General features: G+C 35.5%; 1 protein-coding gene across 2 annotated transcripts in view; it reads left to right on the top strand.

Annotated features, from left to right (window-relative positions):
* TFEC (transcription factor EC) overlaps positions 1-18636 on the top strand; it is a 139183-nt gene that overhangs the window by 88591 nt on the left and 31956 nt on the right. For both annotated transcript variants that reach the window (XM_042970323.1, XM_007089154.3), the window contains 2 exons: positions 991-1239; positions 12896-12982. In XM_042970323.1, coding sequence (XP_042826257.1) covers positions 991-1239; positions 12896-12982 — 336 coding nt within the window. The remainder of the gene's footprint in view (positions 1-990; positions 1240-12895; positions 12983-18636) is intronic.

The raw sequence follows: 18636 nt of genomic DNA, 5'->3' as shown, positions 1-18636 counted from the left end.
ACAGAAACTTTAAAAAATATAGAAAAGTAAAAAAAAATCACCTACATATTCGCCACCCATAAAGAATCACATTTCATATTTAGTATATATATATTTCTAGTTCTTCTCCATCTTGGATAATTTTTTAAAATATTTAATAATGAGGCACCTGAGGGGCACCTGGGTGGCTCAGTTGGTTAAACCTCCAACTTTGGCTCAGGTCATGATCTCACAGCTTGTGAGTTCAAGCCCTGCCTAGGGCTCTGTGGACACAGCTCAGAGCCTGGAGCCTGCTTCGGATTCTGTTTCTCCCTCTCGCTGCCCTTCCCCCGCTCACACTCTGTCTCTCTCTGTCTCTCAAGAATAAATAATAAAATATTAAAAAAAAGTAATGAGGCGCCTGGGTGGCTCATTAAAGGTCTTGGCTCAGGTCATGATCTCACGGCTTGTGAGTTCGACCTCGCATCGACAGTGCAGAGCCTGCTTGGGATTTTCTCTCTCTCCCTCTCTCTCTCTGCCCCTCCCCCATTGCTCTCTCTTTCTCAAAATAAATAAACAAACATAAATATATATATATTTAATAAAAAATAGTTGTGATTATGTCCCATAGAATATTTTTTGTAATATAAAAAATCCAGGAAATACATATTATATGAAAATTACTAATAATAGTGAATCAGCTATATTTTCCTTGTATTATTTTAGGCTTTCTTTTCTGGAACCTCAAGAAGTATTGGGGCTTATGTGTTTATTCCAAATTTTGGTTCGGCTGCATATTATTTTGAGGGCTATTCTTTAAAAAATGAATTAGCACTAAAAATATTTTAGTAAGTTTAAATTACTTCTTAAAAACTATCACCTACTAGTATCTTGTATAAATTATGACAGAAGCACGAATCATAAATTTGAGAGAAGCAGATATTGTGGTGTGTCTGTCATAATTCAGTTGTTGAAGGTGGAACTCGAATTCACCGAACGTTACTACACATTTGTTCTGTTTCTATTTTGTAGGTCTCAGCACACCTGGAAAGTCCTGCGAAGTCCCAGCTACAGAAAGTGCAGAGACAAGTAAAACCCTTCATGACCCTTGACTACCAAATCGTCAACCAGACTCTTAAACGGTCACAGCCTCCAACGCCAAGCAGTGCGCTTCTGCTACAGCATGGGCACCCTTCTCCCGAGAGTGACACTGGCCTTACTGGAAATCCACTCACCAAGTTACTAACTCTTGGGAAAGAAGATGACAATGTGGAATGGCATGTATGTCTAATAGCTACTTATGAAAACCTATAATCAGGTTTTGAGGAAAAATGTAAAGAAATTGAAGTCTACATTTTTATAGTAAACATTCCAAATGCAAATGCATTTAACACAAGGGATGTCTTCATGGATTCATATATAATAGTTAGTTATGCACATATTAATTACTATGCATAATAAAATATAAACTCATTTTTCAATACTCGTTTCAGTTATGTATCAGTGTGAGTCAAACTAAGCTCTAACAGTAATTTATATTAGAGAGATTTAGCTTTGTAAAGATTTCCTGGTATATTTAGTTAAAATATTCATCAATAGTTATATTATCTTAAATACCCATTAAAATAAAATAGGAAGAAGTTTTTTAAACAGCAGTCAATATGTGCTCCGAAATAAGACTAAAAAGCTTATTGCACTTAACATTTTATGGAATCGTATCTGGATTTCTTACTATTAATTATTTACTCATTTCTAGTTTTCACAAATACATGTCTACCATTTACTAAATCACAGGAATTTAGAGGTGCCAGGGATACAAAATGAATAAAAATGTGTGATGTCATGGGGTTTATATTTATTGTGACCTGCTTATGAATGAATCTTCAAAAAGTACTGAAGAATGAATTGAACTGACAAACCACTAGACCTGGGGAAAAAGACTTCCTTTAATATCTCAGTGCAGAAAACTACATTCATAGCTGAACTTTCTATTCCTTTCTTTTTCTTTTTTTCCATTTGATTTGTTAGATGGAGCCATGATCCTATGATCTCCCACATTTAATCTCCCAATCTACATTCCTGATGATGATTACTGATTTCAGGTTGCTGCTTTTTAGCTATTAAGTCTGTAGCCTCCAGTCACCAGAGTAATGCTCACTATCCCATTATGAGAATTCCAAGTGACAGAGGAAGATTTCATTTTTTTCCAATTTTACTTTAATCTGGAAAAGGGAAAATAATAAGGATCTGGTAGACTGTTTAATAAATATAAAGCAACCATAAAACAGGAGTCTTTGAAATCCAGAACTGAGCATAAATCTTTACATGTATATTTACTTAAACTTTTCAGTAGTGGATATCTAAGGAATTTTGTTTAAAAAAATGAATGTAGAGGTAGGTTTTCTATTCACTCTAAGAAGATCATAAAAATATATGTAGGATGAAAATCATCTGTATAGTAAATATTAGAACTCAACCAATACAATTTATCTTACAACCCCCTTCTTCCAAAGTTCATTTCATGGTGCAGAAGATTGATTTCTAAGGAAAAAAAATCCCAAAGGATATGCATATGCCAGTCCTAGGCAAAACCCAGAAAATTATCTTATCATGTATCTTATGAAATATGTTTTCTAAAAAATAAGAAAGGATAAGTAACATATATCAGTGTTCTCAGTTTTTCTTAGTAAATGTTTTTATTCTCTAGACACACAGGTTACTTTTTCTTTTATAATTTTTCACATTTTAAAGGAAATTTATTTGATCGTAGTGGTCTTTTCGATGGTGTCAAAGTTGCATGTCTGAGAATGGTTGAAAGCCTCAAGAGGTGTGGAGTTCTAGGGGCGATGTGCATATTGGCTACAGAAGATTTTTTCCTATTTTTTTTTAAACCGTTGTCTTTTCAACTAGGTATATAAAGGTTCTTCTATCATTAATATCTATTTAATCATAATGTTATCCAGTGTGTTATAGTTTTAATCAGTGTGTGTTCTCTTTGATTCAGCTTATCAAGTGCGCATTTTCACATCTGGCCACCATTCACCGTCTTGTTATCTTTCATAGCTAAGATGTATCCTATGTTGTTGCAATTTCCTAATATTCTTTGATTCGTGCTAGGCGTCCATGTCACAAAGCAGCAAGTGTGCAGTCTTTAGAGTCAGACCGTATGGGGTTAGAGCTACCACTTACTAGCCGCGTGGTCTCAATCCTTAACCTTCCCAGCATTTCTACGACTTGAAGAGTTGTTTTGATGCTTGCATTTTTAAAGTTCCAAACACAAAGGCAGAGTGGGGGCTCGGGAGAGAGTGGCTGTTGCCATCCTTTGGTGTTTCTTTCTCCTAAGCTTGTCTTCCTATGACATCAGAGAGCAGTTCATTAATTCAGAGAAGACCTCAGAAAATATAGCTACCACAGAAAAAGTCTGTGTAGAGCATCCTTAGATTCAGGATTTGGGGGTTGGTATTAGGAGTAACTTGATGATGATGAATGGTTTCTGAGACAATGAAATAGAAAATCAAAAGAAGCTTTTTTTTTCTTTTTATCCTGGGCCTTTCCAGGATAAAATCCAAATTTGTACTCATGGCACACAGGACCCTTCCACACTTAACCTTTGCCTCCTGATCCAGATTTATCATTCGGCGGCCCCATGCCACTCTGTGCTTCAGTCATATGGGTTCACTAGTGATTCTCACTAGTGGCCCAGGTTCTCTCCTCTCCTGTCCTTTCTTTATCAACTACTCATTCAGTCTCCAGCATTTGGCTAGATAATTGTAACTCTTCAAAATTCATTTCAGGTTTCTTCTCTAAGGTGTTTTTACTGGTGGTTCTCTGTGTAGAAGAATGCTTATTCTCTGCCTTTTCATGGCAATACCTATATCATATAGACAAAAATTGCACTAATCATAGCATTTTCACAGCACATGCTACATTTTAATTATTCATTGTCTTGTTTTCTTATCTGTTGTATCTCGTAGGAAGTATAAGTTGAAGAGGAGAGAAAAAAACATTAGCAAATAATTATGATATTATGTAGAAAGGACAATGGTATAAATAGGAGCATGAAAGTGCTGTTCTTATTCAGAAATGTCAGTAGTAAAACTTAGAGAAAGTGGCTAGTGGGGCATTTAGCTAGATGAGATAGCACCAGTGAAGAATAAAGATGGGGAACAGAAGAAAATGAGGTGAGCAGAAAAAGAGTAGGCAGATTGTGGCAAAAGGTGACATCAGAGATATAGGCAATGGACAAATCACGGAAAGGTTGGCACTCTATGCTCAGCATAGAGTGAAAGGTTTAAATGTGGGGTTTGGGGTGACATAATTGGATTTGACTTTAATATCATTGTCAGCTATGTAGGGGAGGGGTCCTGGAGGGAGAAGACCAGTTGGGAGGTTATTTCTATAATGCAGTGAGAGGGGATGAGACCCTCTATTAGAACATGTTAGAGTTGAGGTATCTGGGAGACCACCATGTGGAGATGCTAGTGATAGCTAGAGATCCCAGTTTTCCCCGAGGAGAGTAGTCTAGACTGGAGGAAAATAGTTGAGACTTGTCAGCATGTGGGGAGTACTTGAAAGCTCAAATGAGAAAGAAAGCTCATGAGAGCTGTGAAGAAAGGATGGGATTGAGCCATCAACAATATTTAAGGGGTGGTCAGAGAAGAGGGGCTGTAAAGGTAAAATAAAAAGATAGCGAGTGTAGTGTCCTCGAAGCCAAAGAGTTAGTTTAAAGAAGGAAGGAATGATCTAAATGCTCTAGTAGCTGAGTCTAGTAAAACAAAAGCTGGTAAATATCTATTGAATTTGGCAGTCAAGCAGTCAAGAAAATGGCAACAAAAGGAATGTCAGTAGGATGGTGGGCAGAAATCATTCTACCACCATGAATTCAGAGTTGACAGAAGATGGAGATGTTTAGGATGGTTAGGCAGAAAGATAACAAGGCAAAGACATAGACAGTCCTAAACTGAAAATTGTTTAGTTGATTTGCAACAGGGTCTAGATTGCATCTAAAAGGAAGATTGCATTTTGATGAGTGAGATAATGGAATTTAAGATTTTAGAAATGAGTGGTTTAGAGGATGACAAGACTCAAGGCCTGTCCTAAACAGTAGGTGAAGAGAAGACTAAATTCAAATTTGTGATTTTGAGAGAAGTGAGTTCAAATATTTAACTGCAATTATTGCTTTATTTTTCTGTAGAATTCTGACAAATTGTTGCTGTAGATATTTTCAGGTGTAAATGAATTTATGATCATTTGGTATTATTTTTCTTTTAAAATTTTATCAAATTTTATATGGTCTAATATTAACATTGCTGCTGTAGTTTCCTTTTAGTCATATTTGTGGGACATCTTTTCACTTTATTTTCAGCTTTATCTCTTACATTAGTTAAATACTACAATACCTCTTACAATTTTAGAGATAGTTTCTTGAACAGTGTGTTAACCCATTTACATTCTTGTTATTACTATTAGGTTTTATTTTTTTCATATTTTTAAATCACTATACTTTGATTATTTGTCATCTTTTTTTCTATCCTCCATTGAACAAGTTACGTCTTTCTTTTTTTCTTTGTTTTGTTACTCTAACTTTTCAAAATGCATGGTTATATTTTTTCTATATCTATCTCATTGTTCACAAAGATTTATGTTGTATCCTTAAGTAAAAATCTTCCTGAGTATGGTCTTACCTTATCCTTCTTGTTCTCACCTATCTTCCTGTACTGATATTTTATAGTATCTCTCTCTCTCTTTCTTTATCATCTCTCTGTCTATCCATATTCTTTTTGTTTAGACCACGAAAAAGTTACTGTTACTTACTCATTTTTTCTTTTATTTTGTATAGGTTTCATACTTTTATTTGTAATCTAACCGGAGTATTTCTTGGAAGAGTGTTTTTCTTTTTTTTTTAATGTAAATTCAAAGTTAGTTAACATACAGAGTAGTATTGGTTTCAGGAGTAAAATTTAGTGATTCATCACTTACATACAACACCCAATGTTCATCATAAAAAGTGCCTTCTTTGATACCCATCACCCATCTAGTCCATCCCCCCCGCCCACCTCCCCTCCGTCAACTCTCAGTTTGTCCTCTATACTACAGTCTCCTATGGTTTGCCTCTGTCTTAATCTTATTTTATTTTTCCTTCCCTTCCCCTATATTCATCTGTTTTGTTTCTTAAATTTCACATATGAATGAAATCATATGATATTTGTCTCTCTCTGATTGACTTATTTCATTTATCATAGTATACTCTAGTTCCATCCACATTGTTGCAAATGGCAAGATTTCATTCTTTTTGATTGCCCAGTAATATTCCATAATATATAAATATATATTTATATGTATTATATATATAGTTATATATTATATAATATATATCATATATTATATAATATATATATATATATATATATATATATATATATGCCATTACTTCTTTATCCATTCATCAGTTGATTGAAATTTGGGCTCTTTTTTTAATGTTTATGTATTTATTTATTTTTACAGGGGGGAGAGGGAGACAGAGAGAGAGAGAGAGAGAGAGAGAGAGAATGAGCAGCAGAAGGGCAGAGAGATAGGGAGACACAGAATCCAAAGTAGGCTCCAGGCTGTGAGCTGTCAGCACAGAGCCCAATGTGGGGCTTGAACCTATGGACCATGAAAGCTAAAGTCAGACACTTAACAGACTGAGCCACCCAGGCTCCCCTCAACCTTTTTTTTTAATGTTTATTTTTTTTTTTTTTGAGGGAGTGGGCTCTTTACATAATTTGATTATTGTTGATAATGCTGCTAGTAACATTGGAGTGCATGGCCCCTTCAAATCAGCATTTTTATATCCTTTGGAAAAATACCTAGTAGTGCAATTGCTGGGTAATTGGGTATTTCTATTTTTAACTTTTTGAGGAAGCTCCATACTATTTTCTAGAATGGCTGAACTAGTTTGCAGTGCAAAAGGGTTCCCCTTTCTCCCCATCCTTGCCAACATCTGTTGTTTCTTGAGTTATTAATTTTAGCCATTCTGACAGGTGTGAGGTGGTATCTCATTGTGGTTTTGATTTGTATTTCCCTGATGATGAGTGTTATTGAATATCTTTTCATGTGTCTGTTAGCCATCTGGATGTATTCTTCAGAAAAGTATCTATTCATGTCTTCTGCTCATTTCTTAACTGAATTATTTGGTTTTTTAGGGGTATTGGGTTTGATAAGTTTTTTATAGATTTTGGATACTAACCCTTTACCTGATATGTCATTTGAAAATATATTTTTCCATTCCATTGGTTGCCTTTTAGTTTTTTTGACTGTTTCTTTTGCTGTGCAGAAGCTTTTTATCTTGATGAGGTCCCAATTTCATGTTTGCTTATTTTTCCCTTGCCTCTAGAGACATGTCTTGTAAGAACTTGCTGTGGCCAAGGTCAAAGAGGTTGATTCCTGTTTTTTCCATTAGCATTTTGATGGTTTTCTATCTTACATTTAGGTCTTTCATCCATTTTGAGTTTATTTTTGTGTCTGGTGTAAGAAAGTGGTCCAGGTTCATTCTTCTGCATGTCGCTGTTCAGTTTTCCCAACACCATTTGTTGAAGAGACTATCTTTTTTCCTTTGGATATTCTTCACTGCTTTGTCGAAGATTATTTTTGGGACCATACATTTTTGGGTCCGTTTCTGGGTTCTCTATTCTGTTCCATTGATCTATGTGTCTGTTTTTGTGCCAGTACCGTACTGTCTTGATGATTACAGCTTTGTAATACTGTAATACAGGTTGAAGTACAGAATTGTGATGCTTCCAGCTTTTTTTTCTTTTCAATATTACTTTGAGTATTTGGGGTCTTTTCTGCTTCTATGCAGATTTTAGAATTGTTTGATCTAGCTCTGTAAATAATGCTGGTGTTATTTTGATAGAGATTGCATTGAATGTGTAGATTGCCTTGGATAATATAGATATTTTAACAGTATTTGTTCTTTTAATCCATAAGCATGGAATGTTTTTCCATTTCTTTCTGTCTTCTTCAATTTCTTTCATAAGCATTCTATAGTTTTCAGTGTACATATCTTTGACCTCTTTATTTAGGTTGATTCCTAGGTACCTTACAGTCTTTGGTGCAATTATAAATGGGATCCATTCCTTTATTTCATTTTCTGATGCTTCATTATTGGTGTATAGAAATGTAACAGATATCTGTACATTGGTTTTATATCCTACAACTTTGCTGAATTCATGTATCAGTTCTACCAAATTTTTGGTGGAGTCTTTCATGTTTTTTACACAGGAGTATCATGTTGTCTGCAAAGAATTAAAGTTTGACAACTTCTTTGCTGATTTGGATGCCTTTTATTCCATTTTGTTGTCTGATTGCTGAGGCTAGGACTTCCAGTATTATGTTGAACAGCAGTGGTGAGAGTGGACATCCCTCCTGTGTTCCTGACCTTAGGGGAAAAGCTCTCAGTTTTTCTCCATTGAGGAGGTTATTAGCTATAGGTCTTTTATATATGGTTTTTATGATGTTGAGGTTATGTTACTTCTATCCCTACTTTCTTGAGGGTTTTTATCAAGAAAGGATGCTGTTTTTGTCAAATGATTTTTCTGCATCTATTGAGAGGATCATGTGGTTCTTATTCACTCTTTTATTAATGTGGTATAGCACGTTGATTGATTTGTGGATATTGAACCACCCCTGCAGTGCATAAATAAATCCCACTTGATTATGGTGAATAATTCTTTTTTTTTTTTAATTTTTTTAATGTTTATTTTTGACACAGAGAGAGAGAAACAGAGCATGAGTGGGGGAGGGGCAGAGAGAGAGGGGGACATAGAATCTGAAACAGGCTCCAGGCTCTGAGCTGTCAGCACAGAGCCCGACGCAGGGCTCGAACCCACAGACTGCGAGATCATGACCTGAGTTGAAGTCGATCACTCAACCGACTGAGCCACCCAGGCGCCCCTGAATAATTCTTTTAATGTATTGTTGGATTCGACTTGCTAGTATCTTGTTGAGAATCTTTGCATCAATGTTCATCAGGGAAATTGGCCTGTGTTTCTTCTTTTTAGTGGGGTCTTTGTCTCGTTTTGGGAAGAGTGTTTTTCAAAGGTCTTTTTGCCTTAAAACCTCTGAGTTTTTATGCCTAAGAACAATTTTATTTCACCCACATACTTATAGGATATTTTATTAGTTATAAATGTCTAGGTTCAAAGTTCTTTAACTTTAATACTTCAATTATCATCCCATTGTCTTCTTGTACCCAGTGTTGTTGAAAATTTTCATTCTAGTCTTTTGTAGATCTTTATTTTTAAACTTCTCAAACTTTATAAATGTTCTTCCTTTGTCCTCAAACCTCGTGCTTTCCATACCTATTATCCCCATTTTGATTGAGTCAAAATAATTTGTTCTTTCTTGCATTTCATTATCTTCATTTATCATTTTGAGGATGCTTATTCTGCTGATTTGTAATTCTTTTTTCTCTTTTTTTTGCCTACTATGTTATTTCTGTTTCATATGATCAAAATGTGTTTATTGTCTTTTTAAAAATAACAACTGAATTCTTTTGATTAATTATAAAGTTTCCTAGAAGCTGTGGAGCGAAGTTTTTGAATGGATGTTAGATCTCAAAATCAATTTACATAATGGAGGAATCAACGTCATCAATAAATTAGGGAAAAAAGACTGTGATGTAGGTGGATGGCAGAAATGAAAGTAGAGGTGTTAGAGAAGCAAAGAAGAGCCTCCAAGGAGGGTGAACTTTCACATGTAAGAAAGAAACGTTTTCTATTGAAATAGGAGAAACCTAAGCATATTTACAGGCAACAGGGAAAAATTAAAGATGCAAGAGAGTGGGTCATTTGTGATGTAAGTTTCCAGAAAAAGAAGAGATAAATGATATATATAATTTTTGGTGAAAATATTAGAAGTTCCCAATAGAAAAGCATTTACCATGAATTGTGTTTAACATCCTTCTTTCCTCTGGTCTTCTTTACACCTGTTCAGTACAAATTTGCTGTCCATGAAACGGTAAACATGAATGAGAGAAATATCATGAAATTAAAATCTGAGTTTAGTTACAATCAAGAATATATTTTAAAGTTTTCACAGACTGTACTAAACAAAAGAAATAAAATATGCATATTTATTATCGTAGGTCCTTTAAAGATCTCTTGATGCACATGGAATAATATGTTAAGTGCAGACCATATGTGAAATCTAAAAACAAAACAAACAAATAAACAAACAGCAGAATCAGACTTATAAATACAGAGAACAAACTGATGGGTGCCAGAGGAAATGGGAGTGGGGGGTGGGTAAAATGGGTGAAGGAGAGTGCAAGGTATAGGCTTTCAGTTTTGGAATGAATAAGTCACAGGAGTAAAAGGCAGAGTGTAGGGAATACTGTCAATGGCATTGTAATAGTGTTGTATGGTGACAGATGGTAGCTGTACTTGTAGTGAGCATAGCCTACCATATAGACTCATCGAATCACTGTGTTGTACACCTGAAACTAATGTAACAGGGTGTGTGTCAACTATACTCAAATTAAAAAAATAATAAAATAAATAGATAAATGAAATCCAGACCATAGTCAAAAGCTGCACTCTTGAATATGGTAGTCACTAGCCACATGTGGCTATTTAAATTTAATTTTCAATTCAAATTCAATAACATCTTTAAAAATTAAATCAAATTAAGTATTTAATTCCTGAACTTAAATGTTCATTGAGACAAATGAATGGATACAGAAGATGTGCTATAGATCTATATCAATGTCTATATCCTCTATTTCAATACAATGGAATATTACTCAGCCATAAAAAATAATGAAATCTTGCCATTTGCAGTAATGTGGATAGAGCTAGAGAGTATTATGCAAAATGAAACAAGTCAGTCAGTGAAAGAAAACTACCAGATGATTTCACTCACATGTGGAGTTTAAGAAACAAAACAGATGAACCTAGGAGGAAAAAAAAAGAGGGTCAAACCATAAAACAGACTCTTAATGATAGAGAACAAACAGGTTTGCTGGAGGGGAGGGAGGGTGGATGAGTTAAATGGGTGAGGGGTATTGAGGGCACTTGTTGGGATGAGCCTGGGTGTTATATGTAAGTGATGAATCACTAAATTCTACTCCTGAAACTAATATTACACTTCATGTTAACTAAGTAAAATTTAAATTAAAACTTGAGAAAAAAAGATTTAATTCCTCAGTTAAACTAGCTACATTTCAAGTGCTCAGTAGCCATTATATGCAGGACAGTGCAGGACATTCCTATACTTGCAGAGATTTTTTACGGAGACCACTGGCCAACCTAGAGGGCCTAATTTTCAACTTCATCTCAAACCTGACTCTTGCTCCATTCCCACTGACCAACATTCTTTCTGAACATATATGTTCCTATCTTAGGGTCTTTGTATTTTTTGCTTCCTTTCCAAGGACTGTCCTTCCCCACGCTCTTCATGTCCTTGTTCAAATATCCGTAAATCCTCCTCTGACCATTTTCTAAAATAACATTCATTCCCATCAAACTCTCTCCCCACCTGCGTTAATTTCTTCAGGCCACTGTTTGTTATTAAGCTGTTTATTGTCTGTTTTCTCAGAGGCCACTGTTTGTTATTAAGCTGTTTATTGTCTGTTTTAGAGTTAGGGCTCCAGGAGGGCAGAGACTCTGTGCTGTTTCCTTTTACAGCTCCTGTGCTTACAACAGGGTATTGCAATAAGTATCGCTCAACAAATCTTTGTTAAATTAATATTAAATAGTGTTCTGATTTTTTGGCATATCAACTTTAAGGTATCTTAGTAGAAGTCTGAATATTTAATTCTCTAAGGTTCTCAGAAATCATGCTTCGATGATAAAATTAACAGAATCATAAAATATTTTTATACATCTCACCAAGTTTAGTCCTGGTTGTTTCTGCACAAGTTTTTGGAAATTAAGAGCGCTACAGTGTATAAATTCAGCATTCTCATTATCTTTGAGTTTACATCATATTTTGAAATGTCACTAAAGAGAATATAGTGGGAGAGAGGAGAGCTACAGCTAGAGAGAAAAGTAGGGGGCAAGCATGGTATTTTTAAAATACAAGCATTTACAATCTTCTCCGGCTAAAGTAGAGAAGGGAAGGAAGGTATTTTAGAATGGAATTGAGAAAGGAGTGAAAAACGGATTTAAGTTAGAACTTTAGGGCCAGATTTCCAGGATTTCAATCCTGTCTTTGTCACTCACTAGCTTTGTATCATGGAACAATTTATTGTGCATTTTTTCCTCTCCCAGTTTCCTCATCTGTACAGTGGAGGTAAGGATAGCATCCACTTCTCAGAGTTTTTGTGAAGATTAAATGGGCTGATGTATGCAAAGCACACAGAACAGTGCCTGGCATGTCTCCCACTCTATATGTGTTTGCCATTGTTACGATTTAAGATGTCGGTGATTATTATTGTTGTCGTTATTGCTGTTATGGTTATTAGCCATTACGGAAAGTTAGGTAACATTTTTCCATATATTCTGTATCCACGTGGACCAAATGGCTGGCATGACCACTGATATTTGAATATCCACCTGTAAGATGCAATCAAAACATTTCAAAAGGAAAGTAAAGTTATAGGAAGTCATCTCTCTACATGTTAAGTACATGGGGTCTGTCTTGAGGCACTTCATGATAACCAGTCTATTTATATAGATACTGATTTCCAAGGGACTAGCCCAGGGTGATTTGCCCAGCCATCACCTGCCAGCTGGTAGTAGAAGCAAATTCATGGGAAAGCAACACAGATCAAAGAGTGTCAGGATTACTTCATTTTAAGTTCTAAAATATTCTCGGTTTTGATATACATATAACCTTAATTTAAATATTCTTAAAAACTTTAAAAGATTGCTAATTTTTTTCTTTCTGAATTCAGGCTGAAGCACAACTCTTCTCATTATGCACAGTATTCTAAATGTATTATATATTTTGCTAGATGGAAGACGTTATTGAGGATATAATCGGTATGGAATCAAGTTTTAAAGAGGAAGGAACAGACTCTCCTCTGCTAATGCAAAGAACAGTAAGTGTTTCCAGACTTGAGGAGGTCAGTGAGACCAAAATAAATAGTAGCATCTGATGATATAAAAAATAAATTTAATTTGATTAGTAAATGTTTTTTTCCTACGCTTTTGAAACAGACATAAGATAACAGATGAATAGTAGAAAATATCTATTGGTGCAGAAAAAAAGATTATATAATGTTACTCAGGAATAACATTGTGATATTCCATCTATCTATCTATCTAATCCCTATAAACATCCATCTAATTATATATGTAATCTATTACAGCATTTTCAATGAGTGATTTAATCTTCAGATTTCCTGAAACACAGCATATAATCAAAACACTCTCATAAGCTAATGGCTAAATTTGGACTATTTTACCATGACTAACAACTGTCAGATTCAGAGGGCTCTACACCTTGTAGAGACAAGAAAAATATTATAACTATAAAAAATCTGACTTCACTTCAGACCTAATAACTAGAGATCAAAGATGAACTTACGAAAAGTAGAACAGGCCTCACCCTACTTTAAGGCATGTAGACAGATGTCTATGTTGCAATCAGCACAAATTCCTGGAATGATATGTAATGAAGGGATGGTATCTTATCTCCTGGTTTGATTGCTGTTGCCTTCTCATCTCTTATTTATTAATCACTAAAAATGTTATTTGTAAAGGGTGTGCAAGGTTTTTCCACATACTTTGAAGGGTTATTGTTGGTTTGTTTTCTTATAATTTTAGACCTTTTAGAAAAATGAGACAAAATATGAGAGATTGTGACTGAGATGTTATTTTAAACATTTCATTTAAAGAAAGTGAATTCTGACTATATTGTGTAGTATGATTTTTTGTCAGTAAATAAATGAGCTGGGATATGTTAGTGATGAATATTTAAATTTAAAATCATAAAAGAAAATTGAGAAAGCACCCCGTTTTTATTTTCTGTTTTTTCTTTCCCAGATAGACTATCCAAAGACAGAAGTATCTCTTTCCTCCTTTTCTGTGGTATGCAGGACCTCCACTTTAAAACAGGTCACTAATACTGGCATTGTCTGACAAAGGTCAAATGAGGTTTAAAACCTTGTATTTTTGCAGGTTTAATTTTTATTTTATTATTTATTATTATTTTTTGTTTATTCATTTATTTTGGGAAGTCAGGGGCGGGGGAAGGGGCAGAGAGAGGGGCAGGTTCCACACTGTCAGCACAGAGCTGGACACAGGGCTGGAACTCACAAACCATGAGATCATGACCTGAGCCGAAATCAAGAGTCAGAGGCTTAACTGATTGTGCCACCCTGGCACCCCTATTTTATTTTATTTTTATTTTTTTTTGGATGGACTGACAAGTCTATCTCTTCTCTCTTCAGATTTCAAGCAGCACGGTTACATGAAATCTGACTAATTCTCTAGATAAATATATTATTAATGCTAATTTCTCCCTGTCTAATTTCACAGCATGAACATGCTATTTTCTTAACCAGTATTCAACTTCTGGGTTTCAGAAAATGATATTAATTTCCTACAATCTTTTCTTTGTATGTGGTACTCATTAAAATTGTATACTGCAGCATTCTCTTTGTCAAATTATCTTATGTGTTTTGTAGAGGCTGCACAAAATGGCTTACTCAGTACAAATTGGTGGCAATAACTATCTGGAATTTGCTTTTGATATCCAGAATGTACTTTTAAAAAGATAGATACTACTGGTCTACCTATACTTATACAAAGAAATCTCTCTGTTGACCAATCAGCAATCATTGATAAATCTAGATCTACACATAAAACCAAAGAGTTCAATTAACCAAATCTCTTTATTCAATACATATTATGTGCAAAGTGTAATACATTTACCATAGGCAATTCAGTTGAATAAGACACAATTCACATGTCAAGGAGCCACATGATAATAGGGGAGTGGAGTGAATTGTACCTGAGAGACAGGGAGGGAGAGTGTGGATCTCGGTGTTAAACTCAGGGTCTAATCTAGACTTTGTGCAAGTTACTTAGCCTCTCTTTGCTTTCTTCTGAATTACAAGAATAATTAAAAATATTTATCTCCAAGGCTGTTTTTTTTATATTAAATCTTACTTAGTAGCCTACATGTGTACATTTGAAATGCTAGTCAGAGAGTGGCTCTGCAGTTCAAGTGAAGGAGAAACCATAAAAATCGAGATTTTTTTGGAAATGCCTAGGAAAAGATGATGTTTGAAATATAGTCATGAAGGATAGTTAAGATTTTAAGAGGTATCTGTGAATGCAGAAAAGTAACAGGTTAAGAGAACAACATAAGAAAAGGCAAGAGGTGAGAAAAAGAGAATGTATAAGAATAGCTGGTATAACAGAGATAGGAAACTCTAAAAGACGTTTATAGTTCATGTGAATGAAAATACAGACCTGTTGGATCCAGAAAAATGCTTTGAGTAAGCATTATTATTAGCCAGTGAACTTTTGGTGCAGATGGTAGAACATGGCTCATCTGGGGCTTAAGCATGAAAAAAATTCGTTGGTTCATGTCATGTGTAAATTCCTAAGGACTATCACATGTGGGCAGCCCTCCATAACTTTGCCTTTGTTTTCTTCTGTGCTGGCTTTATTCCCAGCCGTTGAGCAAACACTACCATAACCTATCCCTAGGTACGCACCTAGTTCCTTCTTGCTAACCCAATTTTTTTTGCAGACAACTACTTCTTCACAAGGAAGAGAAGTTTCTGATTAACTTCAGCTGATCCTGGTGGCCCCGTTTCCTCTGCCAGAGACAGTTTTAAGAATAGGCTTGTGTTGCAATTCTGACATGTTGAGCAGCTTTCTGGGAATTTTCGTAAGTCTTTAAAGTAGACCCAAGAAAGAGGTTTTTGCTTCTCCATGATGTTGTAGGACAATGTGACTTATATAGTCATTTTATTGCCCAGAAGGTAAATAAACTAAGAAAAAACAAAACAAACAAACAAAAGGGAGAAGAAAAGCCAAGAGAAATACAAAAAAATGCTGTTTTATATGCCCGCTGGAGAATTTTTGACCTGTGGATTTCACATTATGTAAGATTTATTCCCTTTATTTTATAAGCCAAGTGTGTTGGGATTTTCTGATTATTATAACCAAATTCATCCTAATGGATACATTCAGTTAGGCTTGGCAACCTTTTCCCCTTGGTTCCAGCTGAATCTCTGGGATAATTTTTATTGGAACAATTTCTGACATGTATCTCTTCCTGAGCCAACTTCTCTGGGTCTTGGGCCCACGCTAGAGCTGTGTGAGCAGCTCACACAACAAATTACCTGGACTAAGAGTAAGAATGAGAGCAGGAGTTGTCACGAAAATAAATGTAAGTGAAGTCTACTGAGGCTAAAACAATAGATGTCTATTATGGTAAGCTTCAAAAGTGAGATATTTATCAACTAAAAATAATTATTATTGATTTCTCACCTATTACGTGAAGGTCACTTTTCCATGTATTTTCCATGTATTTTCTCTAGCTCTCATAGAAATATGCAGAATCTCAGAGGCAGTCTATTGAGTGTGCTGTTGGCCATTTTACCAGTCCTTTGCTGTGGCATAGGCAGAAAACCTCGGATCTCACTCAGCTAAGATTTATCTCAGGACCACTGCATATAGGCTTAACTAAAAGTCATGCTATAACTTCTGTTGATGGGAAACTTGGAATCTGCTGAGGGGAATCTTGGACCACTTGTGGTGGTCCTTCACATTTATCCAGCTTGAATGAAGTACTTCAGGGTCTTCACAGATCAATTTAGCCCAGGTTTTTCTGATCCAGAAATGAATGGGGACTGATTAGTGACTAGAGTCAGTATTTCTTTTTTTTTTTTTTAATTTTTAAATGTTTATTTATTTTTGAGAGAGAGACAGACAGACAGACAGAATGCAAGTGGGGGGGGGCAGAGAGAGAGGGAGACACAGAATCTGAAGCAGGCTCCAGGCTTTGAGTTGAAAGCCCAACGCAGGGCTCGAACTCACACACTGTGAGATCATGACCTGGGCCGAGGTTGGATGCTTAACTGAATGAGCCGCCTAAGCGCCCCACGTGTCAGTTACTTCTTAGTTCAACAACTGTGTAAACTACATTGAAAAAGAGACAAAATGCAAGAAACATTCAGCCAAGTCAGTCATGATTTTTGTCAACACTCTAACCTGTCAGTTTCTCATTCTCTTTAGAGTCACTGTATTTATTTTCTTCCCTGCTTAGCCCTCCCCTCACATGATGATATCCCAAATCTTGTCATTACCATTTTTTCTATCCCATCACATTTTTTTGTTTCACACTTTTTGACCATTACATTCTATTTTTTCACTGCATCTACTGTAGTGTTCTTATTTTACCAATTTTTCAAGCTTCAAATCAATGGACTCTATCACTAATATTTTCAATACCTATTACTTCACACTTGCAATGAAAATTTCCTTAACCTGTATAGAGTCTGATCAAGCACTATAACCAATCCTCTTGCAAACACTCCTAACATATCCCCATTTTTTCCTCAGTTTACTTCCTTGGCAAAACCCCAACCCTGATTAAACTTCTCTCTCATCCTACTCCATGTCTCAACCTGAGCAGCTTAATGGATAAAATTTCACCACATTGCTCATAGTCGTCATCAAAGATACATCACCAAAATTGCACAGGGGTTTTCACCACCACCAGATGATACACAGCTATTCCCTGGTTAATGAGACCATTTTTTATACCTTCTTTTCTCTCTTCAAATCTCTAGAATTCATTGCCCTTTCTTTATTTCTCAGCTGATTTCTCTCTTACAACGTATTTCAAAGAGCAAATGTATGAGAACTCATTCATTAGCTTGGCATCACCAATTCTACTAAACCACCTGTATCTGTTTTCATTTCTACTGTCATCTTTTCTGTTAGAATAATTACTCCAGTTCATAATCTAAAGCCATTCCACCGCCTGTGCCCTGGATCTTCTTCTTACCTTCTCAAGGACTTTCCTTCTGTAAATAGTGACTCCTTCTCCTATACAATCAGTCTATTCTGATCTATTGGATTACAAATATCAGCAATTACACTAATCTTTAATAACACTCCCTAAAAATAAAACCAAACCAAATAACTCCCTTTGAACACATTTTTTCCTCTGGCTGCCACACTATTTTCATGATTTACTTACACATAATTTTCATTAAATGTTTATTTATTTTGAGAGAGAGAGAGAGAGAGAGAGAGAGAGAGAGAGAGCAGGAGAAGGGCAGCAACACAGGGCTGAAACTCAAGGAACTGTGAGATCATGACCTGAGCCAAAGTCGGACACTTAACTGACTGAGCCACCCAGTAACCCCCTTGATTTACTCACACATTAAAAAAAACAACTTACTGCTTCAATTTTCACCCTTTATCCATATACTCACCTCCTGTTTTCTAGTCTCCAACAGAGCTGTTGTTCTCACAATCCACAAAGAACTCTTAAAACCAATCAAAGCAGAAGCCAATAGTAAGTTCTCCTTACTTGTCTTGGCTTCTCAGTGGTATTTGCCATGGTTCACCACTTTCCCTTCTTGAAGTACTATCTGGGATTCTGTGGCACCACATTTTCTGGTTTTCCACCCACCTTGATTGTGCTTTCTCTTCTAACAGATGTCTAAATGCTAACGTGTTCCAAGACTCACAATTCAGCCCTCTTTTCTCATGTATCTATACA

This window comes from Panthera tigris, chromosome A2 (genome assembly GCF_018350195.1).
Source record: "Panthera tigris isolate Pti1 chromosome A2, P.tigris_Pti1_mat1.1, whole genome shotgun sequence".
NCBI classification, from domain to species: domain Eukaryota; kingdom Metazoa; phylum Chordata; class Mammalia; order Carnivora; family Felidae; genus Panthera; species Panthera tigris.
This window is presented reverse-complemented; position numbering and strand designations above follow the sequence as displayed.